General features: G+C 43.0%; 1 protein-coding gene across 6 annotated transcripts in view; it reads left to right on the forward strand.

Moving 5' to 3' along the window:
• The window catches only part of NECTIN1 (nectin cell adhesion molecule 1), a 173446-nt gene that overhangs the window by 53206 nt on the left and 102320 nt on the right, over positions 1–17920 (forward strand). For all 6 annotated transcript variants that reach the window (XM_083163064.1, XM_083163065.1, XM_083163068.1 and 3 more), the window contains exons 2-4: positions 11620–11970; positions 13195–13497; positions 16080–16197. In XM_083163064.1, coding sequence (XP_083019190.1) covers positions 11620–11970; positions 13195–13497; positions 16080–16197 — 772 coding nt within the window. The remainder of the gene's footprint in view (positions 1–11619; positions 11971–13194; positions 13498–16079; positions 16198–17920) is intronic.

A 17920-nucleotide genomic window follows, 5' to 3' on the forward strand; every position in this document is an offset into this window, starting at 1 on the left:
ATGAGTACTAATTCTATATTATGCATATTGGACTGTCTAGATCAGGGGTTCCCAAGATGGAATACTTATACCCCTGGGGGACTCTGCAGACTGGTTGGGGGTACTTGAAAATAATAATGGTAATGGTGGAAGAAGAATAAAAGTCTCCTGTTGGTGGTAGAAGTCTCCCGTTGCCACGGAGACGGACCACGTTGCCTCACTTCTGGTTCCATCTGCAGCATCATCAGCGTCTCCTTCTGCTTTTGCCTGACCAGCAATCCACTGGAAGCTACCTGCCCTAAGCGATCATCTGCCCTGTGCTGACACGGGTGGAGGAAGCAGTGGCATTAATCCTACAGGCATTAGTGGAACCCCGGAGACCGCACACAGCCAGCGGCCAGACACAGAGGGAGCTGATTCCAGACTACACACTACTCCGCCACTACTTCTTCATATAAGGATATGCATGCCGATCACTTCAACTCTACTCATATGTACAGTGAATATTTCAAATTGAGAGGAGGGGGGTACTCATAAAGGAAAAGCCTAATCAAGGGGTACGGGAGAGAAAGAAGGTTTGGAATCACTGGTCTAGATGGTAGTGGATTTAGGGGGTAATTCTGATTCACTCAGAAAGGCACAATCACTCTCTAATAGACAAAACCATGTGCACGGCAGGTGGGGCTGATGTAACGTGCAGAGAGAGTTAGATTTGGGTGGGGGGTGTACTTCAAACTGATATCTATATTGCAGTGTAAAAATAAAGCAGCCAGCATTTACCCTGCACAGAAACAATAAAACACCCAAATCTAACTCTCTCTGCACATGTTACATCAGCCCCACCTGCAGTGCATATGGTCAGAGCCGGCCCTAGCCTAAATGACACCCTAGGCAAGATTTTGGCTGGTGCCCCCTAGCACCGCCACTAGTTCCACCTCTGACCCTGCTCCCCTTTCCCAGCACCATCAACCCTCATCACAGCAGTCATCATTATAATGCTCCTACCCACAGTATTTTAAATAGAAACAGCGCACACATTCGGTGCGCGGGACCAAACAGGGATGTGTTCTTGCTGGTAAGGGGCATGGCCACACAATAGTAACCCCAATTCAAATTATGCCACACAGTAGTGCAACTTTATTCACATTATATCATGCGATGGTGTCCCTTATTCACATTACATCACACAGTAGTACCACTTTACCTTATGTACATTACTCCTCACATTATTCACATTATACCCTTAGAAAAAAATCCTGAGAAAATATTGTATTTTAAGCACCTCCATGGCCACACTGCAACCCAGCACAAAGCAGTGTGTGCTGGGCAGAGGAGAAGAGCTGCAGCTGCTCCTGTCACTTAAGGGGAGGGGGCCCGGGCCCCCACTGGGCCCTTCCATTAGACTTTGGCCTGGGTAATTTGTACCCCCTACACATACCTCAATAGGCCATGCAGCTCCTGGCCAGTTCTGCTAACTTTGGGTGCCATTTTTGCAGAAAATTCGTCTTATTTGCATTGTTATGACCAGCACACACAAGGAGCTTCCAATGATTAAAATGATATGCGGCATGCCTATATTCTGTGTGCAACTGTGGCTGTACCTGCATACAGAATGCTGTTACAGTGATTTCCATAAATACAATATTTCATATGCAGATACAGCCTCGCTCACACACAGAATATAGGCATGCTGCATATCATTTTAATCAGCAGAAGCTGCTGATGCCCCTAGGCATTCCAAATGCCCTAGGCAATTGCCTAGTTTGCCTATGCCTAAGGCCGGCTCTGCATATGGTTTTGTCCATTAGAGAGTGATTGTGCCTTTCCGAGTGAATCAGAATAACCCCCTTAATGGCCATCATGTCAAAGTTGTTACCTGCTTTTTTTACACTTTAGAAATGGCATTGTGGCTAGTATAGTGTATTCATTTACAGTAGATGTAAAGCTAATAAGACAATTCATTATGAATTTTGATGCAGAGTTCTGTAACTTGGTGTCGAGGGTTTTATTGGCTCCATAAATCAGTACCTGGAAGAAGAAATTAAACTTCACTCCCTTAGGAAGCCTAATAAGCAAGATATGCTTTAAAATAATTACTTTTTCAAGACAGTATGTGTAGTAATATTTCAAGTATTGTCCATAAAGCATGTTTTGGGATTTAATAGCGGTAAATGGATATATGTATAAATATATTTATTAAATATATATAAGTATATTTTCTGCAAATTGCAAGAAAGGAAAATGATATGGAAACATTTGAAATCGGTGTTCATAAAGGCAATAGACGACATCTGAAAGCTGTTTACATTTTGCTAAAATGTACCGTGTGTATTACTGTGTCATGTTTCATGTGGTTACAATGACAACCACAGTCGCATGACATATATCAGCAGAGGCTTTGGAACATTCCTAGTATAAACATTCTCCCTCCTTCGTCTGCTACCAAGTCATCTCAAGAAATTTCTGATTCATGAGAGAGACTGGTTTTCTTTTGCAGTGGCAGTCATATAAATCTGTCTAGCCGATTAGTTTTGTAAAGGCATTAGAAGAACCTACTGGACAAATGGCTCTGTCCTTTATGCCAGCAAGTATTCAGAAAGGAGAAAACTTGCTATATAAATACTAGAGCAATCATTAATAATACAAGCTTCCAGTTATACTTTGCATTTGTAGAGCAGTGTAATAGCGCACTGCCCCTTTGGGATTCACTACATGGGATGACAATGAATTGTCAACTTTTATGATTAAATGTTGACATTGGGCGGGATGTTGTAACATCCGCTGCCCGTTATCGCCGGGCATCGCATTATTAATAACGGCATATGCTCTAACATATGCGTTATTAACGCAAGGGACAGTTCTTGTGAGAAGAGCTGTCCCTTGCGATGCGGCGCCGGTGCTGGACTTCTGGGTCTTTGACCCGGGAGTCCATCTGCGCATGCGCAGAGTGACGGCGCCGGCCGCAGGGCATGCTGGGAGGGATCCGTGACGGATCCCTCAAACCGCTGCGGTAAGAAGCCCATAGGCTTCTGCAGGGAATCCACAGCTTTTGCTGTCGATTCCAACCGCAGCGCTGCCACTGCGGAGGCACAATACAGCATACAGAAATGCAGTAAAAACCCTGATAATGGGGGTTTACCGCATTTCTGCTTTAGAGAATCTACCCCATTGTCAGATGTCAACAGTAGGGTCAGACTGCTCAATGATGTTAAGGTTCAGCTGTGGGGGGCACGGGGTAAGGGTTAGGCACAAGAAGGAAGGTTACGAGTAGGCATTCGGGTTAGGGATAGCAGATATAGTCTAACTGGAATGTCAGTGAATCTGAGATATGACACAGATATGACAGTCACATGACCTCTAGGACCCAGGAGATACTGCTGCAGCCATCAAAGAAATGTAAGTCACCAGTAGACAACAATGACACTGTCAGCATTCTAACTTGTCAACATTTCATCACTAAAATGTCCCATACGCAACTGTAAAAAAAAAGTGACTGTAAAAAATAAATAAATAAAATTTGAGTTTCCAACATAGGTTGTTAAGTTCAATCATAGCTCTCATTATTATAGGTTTTTCTACCTAAAAAAAATAAAAATAAGCCTAGTTTGTAACTTTGATATTACATCCATTTAAAAAAAATATATACTTGTTAAGTGTAAACAAAAATTGATAAGCTGTTGAGAGTCGCACCATTTGATGTACAGGGCCTGCACATTCGCAAATCCAGCAATCCGTTAAGCCTCCACCCTGCTCCAGTAATAACCTTCCTTTCAAATAAAAGTGTACGCTTTGAATGAATGTGTATGGTTGCAGATCAGTTTGCACCAAAGCAAAAATGTCCAAACCCCATTGGAACAGGCTCACACCAGCTAATGATTTTTACACTGGCCATAACTCATTGCAGCCGCCCCATGGCCCAGGACTTACTAGTCAGTGCGATGGTAAATGGCATATCTGGCCTGGAGCTGATGTCACATACCCCACCCTCCCCTAAAACGCTCAGGCACGACTGCGTTTTCCCAGACACTCCCAGCGGTTTTTCCAGCACACCCAGTGTTTTTCTTGACACACCCCCAAACGCCCACTCCCTGCCAATCACCTTGCGAACTGCCAGCGAACAGAACTAGTTGCAGGAGTTCATCACGTCACAGCCTTGCGCATGTGTACTTTGAACTGTACACATGCTCAGTCTATCCATAATTGGCCACTTTTAGATGCGATCAGATCTGAATCAGGCCCATAGTCTTAACGCCAGGACCAGAGGCAGAACTACCATTGGTGCCACAGGTGCACTGCACCAGGGCCCCTGAGGACTAAGAGGCCCACTCCTGTCACCTCTGTTTTCCCCTGTCACACTTTGCCTCCCCCTGCCTCTCACTGTCGCCCCATCCAAAGTTGGTGAACTTTGAAATAAGCTGCTATTATGTCCCTCCGTGACCTGTAATTGTATGGATGAAGTAATACATTTTACTGGTATAGCCTACAGTATTTCTGGAACGTAAAAAAATTAGCTTGATTAGCTTGGTATAATTTAGTACTCAAAGTGGTCCTGTACCCGAAAGTGATTAACTGCAGAGACGGAAGATTGCCAAGAGCTGGAAACAAATCTCATGCAATAAATATTGTTCATTTAAAAATACATTTCAATTTTTTTCCTCCATGTAGTGAACTGACACTTGTCTGCTGCTGGAAAGGGGACACCTGCTAGTCATGAGGTGCAAAATAATGGAAAGTTCACAGTGACTATGGGCCAGATGTATCAAGCTTCAAAAAGTGATAAAATGGAGAGTCATAAACAGCCAGTCAATCAGCTGTGTTACATGTTACAGGCTGGGGGCAGGACGCTGTAACATCCGTGCCCCTGGTCCGCCGCACGTCGCCGGCTACCGCGGAGATAATTATCGTATATGCTGTAACATATGCGATAATTATGGCAAAGGACAGCTCTTGCATTAAGAGCTATCCTTTGCGATCTGGTTGGCGATGTGCAGCAGGTCCCGGCGGCTCCCCCCTGGATGCTGATGCCGGGCGGCCTCTCCTCCTCCCTGCACCCGGAAGTGTATTACAGGGCAGGGAGGAGGAAGTCACAGGTCCGGGCAGCACAGCTCTGTGCTGCCCAGACACAGGTGAGGGGGGGGGGGGGTGCAGGGCGGCGGTGGGTCATGGTAGAAGCCCATGGCGATGCCCCCGAACGCGGTAACCCAGCGGTTTTTTTAAGAGAATCCCACAATGCAGTAAAACCCCTATAACAGGGTTTTTACTGCAGTTTTCCATTAGAGAATCTCCCCCAGAGTTTGAAAAATGACAGGTAGGAGCTGATTGGCTGGCTGTTTATCACTCTCGATTTTATCACTTTTGAAGCTTGATACATCTGGCCCTTAAGCTTTGAGGGGCCAGTGTAGAGTTTGGCATAAGTGTCTTTTTATTAACAAATATGGCACTATTTTTGTACTGCCCATGCCCAAAAAGCGGCATATCTAATAACATCTGAGGTGCGTGATCATTTACAAGGTATGGTTTTTGGGAAAGGCTTGCACCCTTTGGTGTGAATGTGCCCTTCCTGTACATACGTGCCCAAAGTGGCTTATGCAGACCACAACAAAACCAGATATGCACTGGTATATAACTTACAGCTGCTCAACAAGCACTGATGATGACATCATCAGACATTTCTGATTGGTGGAGCCAGTCTTGATCCCTCCTACTCCCACTACCGGAATGATTGCATTATTTATTTGATGTTTTTAAAGTTGCACATACAGTCTGGTTTTGCCTTTTTAAAGAATGCTACTTTAAAATATATCAGAGTGACCGGGGAACCTGCCCACTCCTGTGGTTCACAGGCTGTTGCATTTACCCACAATCTTCTCATGCTGCAATGAACAGATATAGAAATTTTTCATTTAAAGGGTTCTTGATAATTAAACCACTAAGATTTTAGTTTTTTTGTGCAAGTTTTTTTTTTTTTTTGGGACATCATAGCAGCGGATGTAGTTTTCTTGCATATATATTGCTGTGTTTTAGTTGGAGGAGAGCGAAGCTTAGAGAGGGTATTTTCACAGTGCTGTCCTTGATGCGACACAGAGCTTTGTTCTCTGGTTATTTACTGAGCACACTAACAAGCCTTTGTTCTCTCTTGTATTCAGGTCGTATGTTCTGAGAATCCGCTTTTACAGCGCTCTGATCTCATATTCTTTATGCATAGGGGTGGAGTCTCTGTGCCATGTGTTCTGCCTTTGTTCTTTAAAGTGCTGTCTGACACCGTGACCACAACATTGCGCTGGCTTGTATAATGACCTAAGCTGTATTACAAAGGCGGTGCTCAGACTGTAGTTGCATCTAAGTTATTGCTCAGTTCTCTATAACGAAGCTATACTAAGAAATGGGTAATCTTAGGCTAGCCAGGGCAGGCAGACTTGGATCATGTCAAGTACAGGAAGTATTTTCTTGTTGATTTATGCCACAATTCTGTTCCCAAAATTATAAGGAAGGGATTGGAATGTCTGCTACTAATGGAAGCATCACATCAATGTGTGATGTCGGCTACGCCCCTGTTTATGGAAAGAGGTTGACACGAGTTTTTCATGGTTATGTTTTTTAAACCGACTTGTTCTTACTTTACCAGCCCAGTGGGCCTAGAGGGAGAATAACATAGTGTGCTGAGCGTTGCGAGGCACCGTGCCCAAAGCATGGCGAGCAGAACGGTACACTAATACAGTGTCCACGTCGACCTATGTCAACATAAGCACCAATAAAACCTAAAAACTCATGTTGACCTCTTTCGAGTGTCGATTGTGCCTGTCAACCTATTGACCGTCAACCTTATGTTTGTTGACCTACGCACACGCACCATCGGTGTTAGTGTGCCTGGGTGCAGAGATTGGGCGTCTCAGGGCTTGCTAGTGGACAAGGGGGCGGCTGAAATTAGCATTTGCATACAACCACACCTGCCGTTCCGGGAACAGAGTGGGTCCACCTCTGAATCGGGCCCTTTGACACTGTAGAAGAGCATTCTTAACTTTTTATATCTGTGCGGCAGCGTCGCTAGAAGTTATGGTGTGTACACACTTGTACAATCATGACTATATTACAATTTAGACTATCTGCATTCAATTTAGACTATATGGTGCAGATCTGCACTATATAGTCTATGCAGGCCAAGACATACTGGCTGCGATACGGGAGTGCGCATCGGGATCGCAAGGGTTAAAACCTGTGCGATCTGTATGCGATCCAGATGAGATTTTGACTATATAGTCAAAATCTCATGCACGTAGTACAAGTGTGTACACACCATTAGTCTATCAATACTAAGTAGTGTTCATTCTAGCCACCGTCATCTTTTAAAACCCATGCAGTTCCTGCTCCCTGCCTGGGGTGTCGCTGTCTGCTGTGGTGTTTCTAGCACAGGTCTGGTTTGCATATCAGTGCTGATATACAGACCACACTGGGCTTGAAGCACAACAGCAGACAGCGACACCCCAGGCAGGGAAGAGGAACTGCATGGGTTTTCAAAGATAACGGTTGCTAGAATGAACACTACTAAGGTTTTCTATCTCGCACTCAGCGTAGAATTGTAGAACATATCGATTATTTAATGGGATGTAAAGGTGAATGCAGATCTGGTTAGATAGGCACATGCTCCTTCTGTACACTTATGGTGGGAATGAGGTAAGTGTGCGCACATAGCATGGGACGCACATAGTTTTGTATTTTAGGAGAATGACATTCCAAACCTCAGTCATCCTGAGCTACTTCCCAATGTAACATGATCACACGTTCCTTTACAAAGTTATAATGTTATTATTTTTATTATTAATCTTTGTATTATGTTGGTTATTAAAGGATAATAATAATAATATTAGTGTGGTAGGGAATATAGATTGTAAGCTCCACTGGGACAGGGACTGATACTCACATCAACTCTTCTCTGTAAAATGCTGCAGAATGTGTATGCGCTATATAAGAAACTGGTAATAAATAAATATTCTGTACATTGCCAATTTTCCAGGTCTGAGATGTATGAATGTACAACAGAGTAATTGTCTGGCGTCTCCTCACCTGGCAGGTGTAGTTTTGCAATCCCACAATGGCACATAATGCATCACTGTTTCTGTTAGCGAGTTCATCCTGAACTGCCATTTTTGTACATGTATTTCGGCAGCTTGCAGCAGAATAAGACAGAGGTAATTGCTGCCTTGGAACAAAACCCACAATCTGCTTTAGCTCTTGCACAGGGAAAACACACATTTTTCCACGTGCGAGGCTCGTGTCTTAGGCTAATGCATCCTCTAACAGGCTTAAAGTCAACTTTGTATGGTCTTTCTTTTTATTTTCTTAGCCTCCCCCACCATAAAGGTGATGTTAATCCTAGGTAACGCCATCACTGTGCATATGTTGTGAGGCGCCGGTGCTCCTTTTTTTGCTGTGTGGTCAATAAATGTGCAACATTCCCCACTTGCAGGGTTATAGTATATAGTATATAGATATGGATGTGAATTAATGCCCTACCTAGTTGAAAAAAGTCTAGTACTCTCTATGCCGACCACTCAATGCATCAGATAAATGGTCGGATGGTGTTCCCAACCTCAAGGCATACTGAAACAGTCAGTGGTGGCCCCAGAGCTGCTCATAATATGCGGCCCCAAATCTGATCGTTTATAGGAAGTTTAAGTTGTTTATTGACTAACGCTCCCACAGGCGCAGAATTACAATTATTGGGCCGATTAGCTTATATCTGATGACCAATCCATTATTGTATAGACGTGCCCCTAGCTTAAGTTATATATCAGACCTGCTCTCGTTTGAAACAAATAAACTTTGTTACTCTCCAGCACCCGCTATCTTTGAAAACCCATGCAGTTCCACTTCTCTGCCTGGGGTGTCGCTATCTGCTGTAGTGCTTCTAGCACAGTGTGGTCTTTATATCAGCACTGATATGCAAACCAGACCAGTGTTAGAAACACCACAGCAGACAGCAACACCCCAGGCAGGAAAGAGGAACTGCATGGGTTTTCAAAGATAGCGGGTGCTAGAATGAACACTAACAAGCCTAAATTCCCCAGTTGGGCCGTGACTAGTGCTGGTGTGAAAGGGTACTGGGCCAAATTCCTGCGTAAATTTGCCAGGATTTCAAACCTGCTAGTTGCTTCTGTGCTTCAGGCCTGTGAGGGGCGGGTTCCGGTCAGGGGTGTCCGGCCTGTAGCTGCTGGTGGATAGCGCGGCGACGGGTGGAGAGCGCTGAGCTGCTTCCAGCAGTAATATTACGCATCTCCTGAGTCCAGCGGTCTCCCGCAGCTGGGTAACTAATGGGTATAGTTCTACCCTGAGACAATCCCTGGCCAGCCCCGCCAGCATCATCCCACTCACCCCGCCTACCGCCCTCACACCAGAAAATGCATGGACTAGGCTGGTGTGAAAGGGGCCAACCCAGGAATGTCCCTGCATGATCCAGGGACCATATTCTCTGATAAGTCCCTGCATCTTCTGGATTGAAAGGGTTATTTCACTGCCTCTCCCTATAACTAGGTGAGACATCAACAGGCTAGACAGGAGACTCCCTGTCACAGTAATGGCTCCTCATGGGCATTGTACTGGTTGCCCTGGCCCCACCCATTTTCCTCACTGGGGGAGCGCTCTATCTGCCAACATGCTGAGTTTTGACCTTTTAATAAATTCCATTTTAAATCCTGCCACCAAAGTCATTGGACATCTGAGTAAATTTGCAATCTTCCTCCTACAGAAATCTGTACGGGCACAGTACTCCAAGGACTTGATTGAACATTATACCATATTTTCATGCACTGTCACATTATTCTGATATGTCTATATGCAAACCGAGGCCACTGCTGTGCTACGTTCATGTCCCTTTGTATTTAGCCAAGTAAACATACAGTCAGCTGTTTGGGGGTCAATTCTATTGCCTCGGAAATTTCATTTGGTGATTGCGTGTGAGGTTCCTGTCAGCACGCCATTAAATTTGATTTCAGTTCTCCTTAATTTAGGACCTTCTGTTTCAGATTTTATCTCTCACAATCATTTTCACAGTTGCTGCCGTTTGATAGAAATACAATACATTTGTTTTGGCAAGGAGTTAGAGGTTAATCCACTATGCTGGAACAATGGGAATAGAGAGAGGATAATAATACAGTTACCTGACTATACAGTTGTGATGATAGTATTCTGCATTTAGGTTTCTTTTTCAATTGCAGTAATAATTACAGCAAATGTTTTTAAGCGAATTCATTCAGCGAAAATAATTTTGCTTCTAGAGTTATATTGTCAAGTAAACGACAGGTAAAATCTGCATATCAATATCAAGGGCATGGCGCCCGATCACCACTGCTGTTGAGTGAACCCTACCTCAAAGCTGCCACCAGAATGGCACATCGCAGTCCCAAATGTGACGGTGGTATAGAGCAGGGGTGGCCAAACCGGTCCTCGAGATCTACCAATGGTCCAAGTTTTCCACATCCCTATCTGGTGCACAGCTGTAGTCATTACTAACTGTCATATCTTCAAACCTTCTGCATTCATTCCTACTATAGAGCCACAGGTTGCCTTACACACATGCTGCATTCATTCTTATTATAGATCTACAGGTTGCCTGAAGAATATGAACTGTTGGTAGATCTTGAGGACAGGTTTGGCCACCCCTGGTATCCTGGCCACAGAATGCCGATGGACGGAGGGAACGGGGAGTGAAAACAGGTCCTTTGTGGGCTTGTTGCGCTCATCTTGCTGCCGACATATTTCCATTCTAATAGATCCCGTTCACCGGGATGTCAGTAGATGGTATTGTGACCGCCGGGATCACGACTGTCGGGAAATTAACTACATACCCATAAAATATCCACAGACTATTGAACACGATGACCTAAGTTTTTATACACTGATTTTAGATCTTTTACAAAGCACCAAACCTTCCAGCAGTTTGCTGCATATGTATAGATCTATAGAAGATAAGGAGAAGGAAATGGCAGTTAGGGAGGGGGTGTTGAGAGAAACAATACAGGTGGGTCAGTGGATGGTGAAGGTGCTCGCCCTTTCCGGAGGCAGCTCATTGAGGAACCGTACAAGATTGGGTGTCTAGGTAGAACTCCTTCATAAATGTCTAGGTAGAACCCCTTTGGGTCAGTTGTATATGCTGCTTTAAAATTCTATAGGTGATATGTAATTCTAATGCTGTAGGACTACTGTTGATGTAGCCGTTGGGTTACCATTTGACTACCCATGATCAAAGTCAATTTACTCTATATTGCATGAGATAATCTGAGGATCCCGAAAACAAGGATTGTGAACTCATAGTCGGGGCAGTTATACCCAGGGTACACTTACAGTAGTAAGAACTGGAAGCCACTTACTTTAGTTCAGGATAACAATGTGTTGTACTTAGAGTATAGTGGTATTCTAGGGTAGATGTATCAAGCCTTGGAGAGAGAGAGAGATAAAGTGGAGAGATTGACAAAATCAACCGATCAGATTTCAAGTTTCATTTATCTAGCATGGTCTTTGAAATAAGAATTTTATAAACTGATTTTTACTTTGAGCATCTGCCCTTCAAAGTTGGAACTTGGTCTTTTTCTGTGTGTGTGTGTGTGTGTGTACTATAGTCTCACACATGTTTTTTCTCTCTTTCAGGTGTCCATTCCCAGATAGTACTCGTAAACGACACCGTTTCAGGCTACGTTGGTACAGATGTTATACTCCATTGTAACTTCATCAATCCTCTACCCAATGTCAAGATCACTCAGGTCACATGGCAAAAATCAACAAACGGAACGAAGCAAAATGTGGCTATATTCAACCCTGCTATGGGGGTGTCTATTCTCCCTCCATACAAAGAAAGGGTGGTGTTCCAGAACCCCTCGATCCGTGATGGTACCATCCAGATGAATCGCCTGCAACTGGATGATGAGGGGGCGTACATCTGTGAGTTTGCTACCTTCCCTACAGGGAACCGTGAGAGCCAACTGAACCTCACTGTACTAGGTAAGAATGATGAATAGCTTTCTGGCATGCAATAAGCAAACACAGTAATCTGAATTAATGAAAAAAATATATATGCAAAATAGTAAATAAACATTGGATGATTCTCTAGTCCTGCACATTTCTCATTGCACATACCTGCTGACTATTTATATCTACAGTATCACATGAATGGTGCTCAGTAGCACTGCCTCGCAGCACTATAGTCATGGCTTGACACATGGGGCCGTGTAAATTGGATGCTACCTAGAGGCCAGGAAAACTTTGATTTCTTATAGAGATTTTGGACCCTTTTCTCCCCAACAATGATGGCAACACAACTCCATTTGGAGAAACTAAGGCTGCCACCCCTTTCCACCTCCCCCTCCCCCAAGGGGTTCAGACTGCCAATCAGTGTGTCCATCAGTGCAGGACCTGTTTGTGGATGCGTAGAACGAGTCCTGCACATGCGCACAAAGTACCCGTAATCGGTACTTCGTAAAGCACAGTGCAACTATGTCAACATTTGAAGTTCCCCTATTGGTAATTTGGTACCAGCATGGCCGTGCGTCTGAGTCCCCTTGCGGGGCTCGCTGCTCTCGCCCACGCTACGGGCTCGGTGGCTCGCTCCGCTCGCCATGCTATCTAACATCAACTTCATGCCAATGTGGATAGTGGGGGTATGAACTATCCACATTGGCATGGAGTTTATTTAGTTTATTTTAGAAAGTTTGGCGAGCGCAGAACCCGGAAGTAGCGCACGGCCATGCTGGCGCCGTGAAACTACACAAGTACCGGTAATTTTATTGATGCCGGATTAAATTAACAAGATAAAGTTAAAGTTTAGTGGTTCTATATATCTACTGAAAGCACAATTTGGTTCTACCAAAAAGGAAAAAAAATATTTAATGTCACAATTCTGTAACAACCACAACACCAGTAGCTCCTGTAATTTAACATGTCTGCTATCTGTCACGTGATACATGGTTAGAACATGGGTATAAAATAAGTTACATCTATGTTTTCTTAGTCTTTGTACGCATAGGTAACATTTCAGGGCATAATTCAAATACCTGACCTGGTGGCGACAACATCCTAGTCCTCTGCAGGAGAACCATGCAGCATAAATAATTGTAAAGATTTGGGACAATCCCTATAGTAGTAAACACTACAACGCATTATAAAGTTTTAGCACAATGTTTTTTATATTGTTTCTACTTCATAATTATTTGTTTTTTTGTTTTATAGCAAGACCTACCAATCAAATGGTAGAAACTTCAAAGCAACTGGTTGCATTTCCGATGTCAAGGGAGAAGGTGGTTGTTGCTACGTGTATTTCCGCCAATGGGAAACCCCCAAGCACTATAACCTGGGAGACCAAGTTAAAAGGGGAGGCAGAGTTTCAAGAAATAAAGAACGACAACGGCACAGTGACCGTGATAAGCCGCTACAGACTTGTGCCAACGCGGGAGGCTCACAGACAGTCACTTACCTGTGTCATAAATTACCAGACGGAAAGAGTCACAAGAAACATCACACTTAGGGTGCAATGTAAGTAGATGCTGGTGGAAGCTATCTGCTAACAGAAGGATATTGGGAAGGGCATGGTCAAGCTGGGGTTCTTGCCTCTTGTACATGTATTACGGCTTAAGTGTTCTAGAAATTGGAAGGATGTTCCAAGTGAAATGTTTAATATATTCAATAATGGACCTAATTCTTCACAAAAAAATGGATCAAAAATATTTTAAGGTCCTCTAATGCCCTTCAGTGGGCATATGTAGAAGTAATGATGATATGAGCACTGTGACGAGATCATAGTGATCAACTGGTTTATGATGGTTATATATTATTGATGGTCTTCTACTCATCTATGGTCTATGGCTGATGACAAGTGTGTGGCTTTTTTTTTTTTTTTTCCATTGATGGCAGTTGAAGAACATCTGCGGTGCAATGTCTGAGGTATATTCAAGGCTAAACTATCAATGGTTTAAAACCAACATCCATCAATGATAGTCCTCAAGGACCACCACTATAACTGGATGTACAAAACACACTGATCGTTTTGCATTCATGAAGGGTATTGATGGTAACTCGACCTCTGACATTACTTTCAGTGGAAAGTACACATATTACTATGGCAAAAAAAGCCAATGCTAAGATTGAATAAAAACATAAAGCCTGGTGCTTCATATAAGAACAGGGCCTGAGTCACACTTCTCCACAAGCCCAATGGTTTGCATACAACTATGATGGTGGGAGGGCTGCTCATGTGCAGTCCTCTATCTGCGGGTTTGCTCATAGTGCCTACAAGCCACAGCCAATATGAAGCAGTGTGGGGGTGGGGGAATGGGTGGCTCTGGATTGCATTCCCAGAAACTGACATACTGCCTCCCCTTTCCTGGGATTGCTGGGGCCAGGGTGACTCAGATTTCCAGGTTTTAGATACACAGGTAAGACAGCCATTCTGAGTAGTCTTTGGCTTTCTCAGATTGCTGATAAGTACTTTCTCCAAAGATGCCTCCTGCTGCAATGCTAATAGCATCTATTAATAAACCAGGCCCTATCCTCCTTAGTTGGCATCAGTTAAATATGAGGGTCATGTCACAATACAAGAAAGCAAAAGTTAAAACTACTTTAAGAAAGGCGTGTTCCAAATCTGATGGAGAAAAATACATAGGGGAGACTGGGTCATCCAGTCACAGACCAGACACTCCCAGATGTCGCACTAAGATAAACACTCATAAGCAGAGTGCATGATGCTTTTGCAATATGTAATAAACATATTTTACATTTATAAATTACTGTCTAAAACTGTGATTCCAAACTCTGTCCTCAAGACTCTCTAGCACTCCAGGTGTTAACAGTATCCATGGCTCAGCAAAGATGGTAAAATAAAATTGACTGAGATACTAATTAAGGGTGGCATGTACAGATTGAGTATCCCTTATCCGAAATGCTCGGGACCACGAGCATTTTGGATAAGGGATTTTTTCGGATTTTTGGAATTTTTTCATACTTACCTGTTCCCCTGGTGGTACCCTGATGGTCCCTCGGCATCCATGCCGGCCTTCAGGATCCTCTGCAGCGGCATCTCCGGTCCCAGGGGTGCATTGTGCTGGTGTGCGGTCACCTCGGTGACGTCACCAGCGCGCCCGCGCATTCGCACAATGCACCCCTGGGACCAGAGATGCCGCTGAAGAGGATCCCAGAGGCCGATGTGGACATCGGGGGACAAGGTAAGTATAAAGTATATAAAAAAAGGAAAAACCGAAAAACAAACCCTGAAATATTCAGAAAAAACACGGTTTTTGGAATAATTTGGTTTTCGGAATACACGGATAAAGGTGGCCATACATCAGAAAGACCGGTCTTACAATCATGATTGTGCCCAATTTCCCTTCAACTCCTTGGTGGTTTTTGGACACACAATGTACTCACAATCTGTCATACAATCCATCTGCTGCATAATTGTAGGATTAAAGCTTCATTTAAATAGGGGGCTGGCCTTCTGGGATCAAAAGGATAGGAGTACCAAAAATCCATTGAAGGTTTTCACATCCATAACAATAGCATACAGTATATACTAACAGATATATAGCAAAGTATCGGTATTACAGGTTTTTAATAAGAGCTGTCTCTGCGATCAGCGCCAGTCCCCTGACTTCCATGTTTATGACCTGGGAGTCCATCTGCACATGTGTGAAATAGGGTTTTCACTACATTTAGTTCAGCCCGCCCCAAGTCAACGGTAGACACGCATGTATATACTTGGACCATGATGATGTCTTGAGGTCCGATTTGGAAACTTCTGGTCTGGGGAATTGTATGTTAAAATTAAATGTAATATGGCCAATTTACATAACTTTATTTTAGCGCACAAATTACATTGCAGTAATGTTAAATGAATCAGGAATGATTTAAAAAAAAAATTGAAGAGCATATAGGTACGTAATTTGATTTTGTTTGGGGATTTAAGGCTGCGTGAAGCAACTAGGTTTTTGTACGTATTCAGAATAAGTTTTGCTTTTATTGGTTGTCACTTTAAACTGTATTGTTGTTTTTCCTCATTCATGTTCTCCTTTTATCTTATTTCCCTTCTCACTATGTTATTTTCCTTTTGGACTTCCTCCCAGATGAGCCCCAGGTCTCCATTGAAGGTTTTGATGGGAACTGGTATGTGAAGCGTCCAGAGGTGAAACTATCATGCAGAGCAGATGCTAATCCGCCTCCATTTGCATACCTGTGGCGAATGTAAGTAGAGCTTTCATTAGTATATTATATATATGTTTTTTTTTTTTTTTTAAAGTCACGTCTTCTAGCTCACTTATTTGTATGGACAGGAAGTCACAAATGCACTTCTTGGGCTGTCCCATAGGTTGAGAACTGATTACTGTGAAAATGGCAGTTGCCACGTGGTTTGTCCTTTCCCACCACTGCCAGGTGTCACATAACCTAATGTTGTTCAACCATTCATGAAAACATGAATTTTGTACTCTGCCAATCAATTTATACAGTATACTGTTTTTCCGGTCGGACCCAATTGGCCGTAGTACGTACCTGTAGCCTTGGACTTTAAAGCCCGTAGCTTTTCAGTTACAAGTCTATTTCCTTGTGTGGAAAGCATGCAGCCAATGTGTATTAACCCACAGATTCCGTATTACGTAACTGGACAAATGGGTTAATGCTCTTGCAATATGGGCAGAAAACCGTGAACATTTGAGTAGCTGAGCCCAGAGCATTGCAGCCCAAGGTAAGTTTGCAGGATGCACTTCCTGCGCACTTTACTTTGTGCCTCAGAAATCTGCAGGAAGTGCAGAAATCGAGTTTACTGTGGGCTGCAATTGAATAGCCCTGGGCACTGCTTTTAGCCTCACGTTTAATTAAATCTGACCCTTAATATGGACACACCCCTTTAAATGTTTTTGTTTGTTTGTTTTTGAACCGCAATGTAATTCTTTGTGCAAGCTCAACCATGTACAATTACACATACACACATTTACTGTCTGATCTTTCTAAATCTAATTATTTTTAATCCGATCTCAAAAAGCAGTACTTGCGTCACAAACATGATTTGTGATTAGTGGTAGCAAATGAGTGCGTTATTTATGTATCTAATTTGAAAGCAATAATCTGATTGAGTCATTAACATGTGATGCCTCTAGCTAACACTAGGAGGCGATAGCAGTGTGTTCGCTAATTGTATGACACTGATTAAAATGTTTGTTTATGAGGGTGTCTGAGGTGACACCCCTGACCCAATAAACTCTTGCTGCTGTACTTGAGAAAGGCAGAGCGTAGACTCTTGCTTAGAGTAAAGCTAATAAGTGCGTGATTCATTTCTAACAAAATAACTTTTAAAAACAGATACAAAAGGGCCATCAATACAATGTATAGACAGTAATTATTTACGTACGTATGAGGGTGGTTCAATAAATAAGGTAACAAGACCTCTCATTACGTAAAATTATTCAACTTGTTCATATACATATAATCAACAGGATGGCCTTGGTACAGATAACCCTTATTCTTGGGGAAGCAATGGTCTACCTGCTGTGGCCTCATGGGAAATTAAAATGTAATATTATATATTTCTTATTGGGATCTTCAGAGTTTTGTTTGCCCTTTTAATGTTATGCTGATCAACGGGACATTGCTATACATGAAATTCCCTTTAAACAAAGCAAATGCTTCGAAACATGAACCAAGCAAATAAATGTAGTAACCGCAAATTTTAAATAAAATGAAGTTGAGACGTTTCATGATTTTCTTTTCATTTATTACATATTTCCATATTTAGGGGTAGAACAGGTCTATCTAGGTATGAGCTGTGCCCCAGTTACTGTTTAAAGGGGGCAGTGTTGTGTATGGTTTATATGTATGATGAAGTATTTCTGCTATGCGGATCTACTTTCTATCACATACAGTTAAATGACAAAAAGTAATTTAACAGTTCCTGTTGGAATAACTATACATG

The sequence above is a fragment of the Crinia signifera genome, chromosome 19, assembly GCF_055691185.1.
Source record: "Crinia signifera chromosome 19, ASM5569118v1, whole genome shotgun sequence".
Taxonomy (NCBI): Eukaryota; Metazoa; Chordata; class Amphibia; order Anura; family Myobatrachidae; genus Crinia; species Crinia signifera.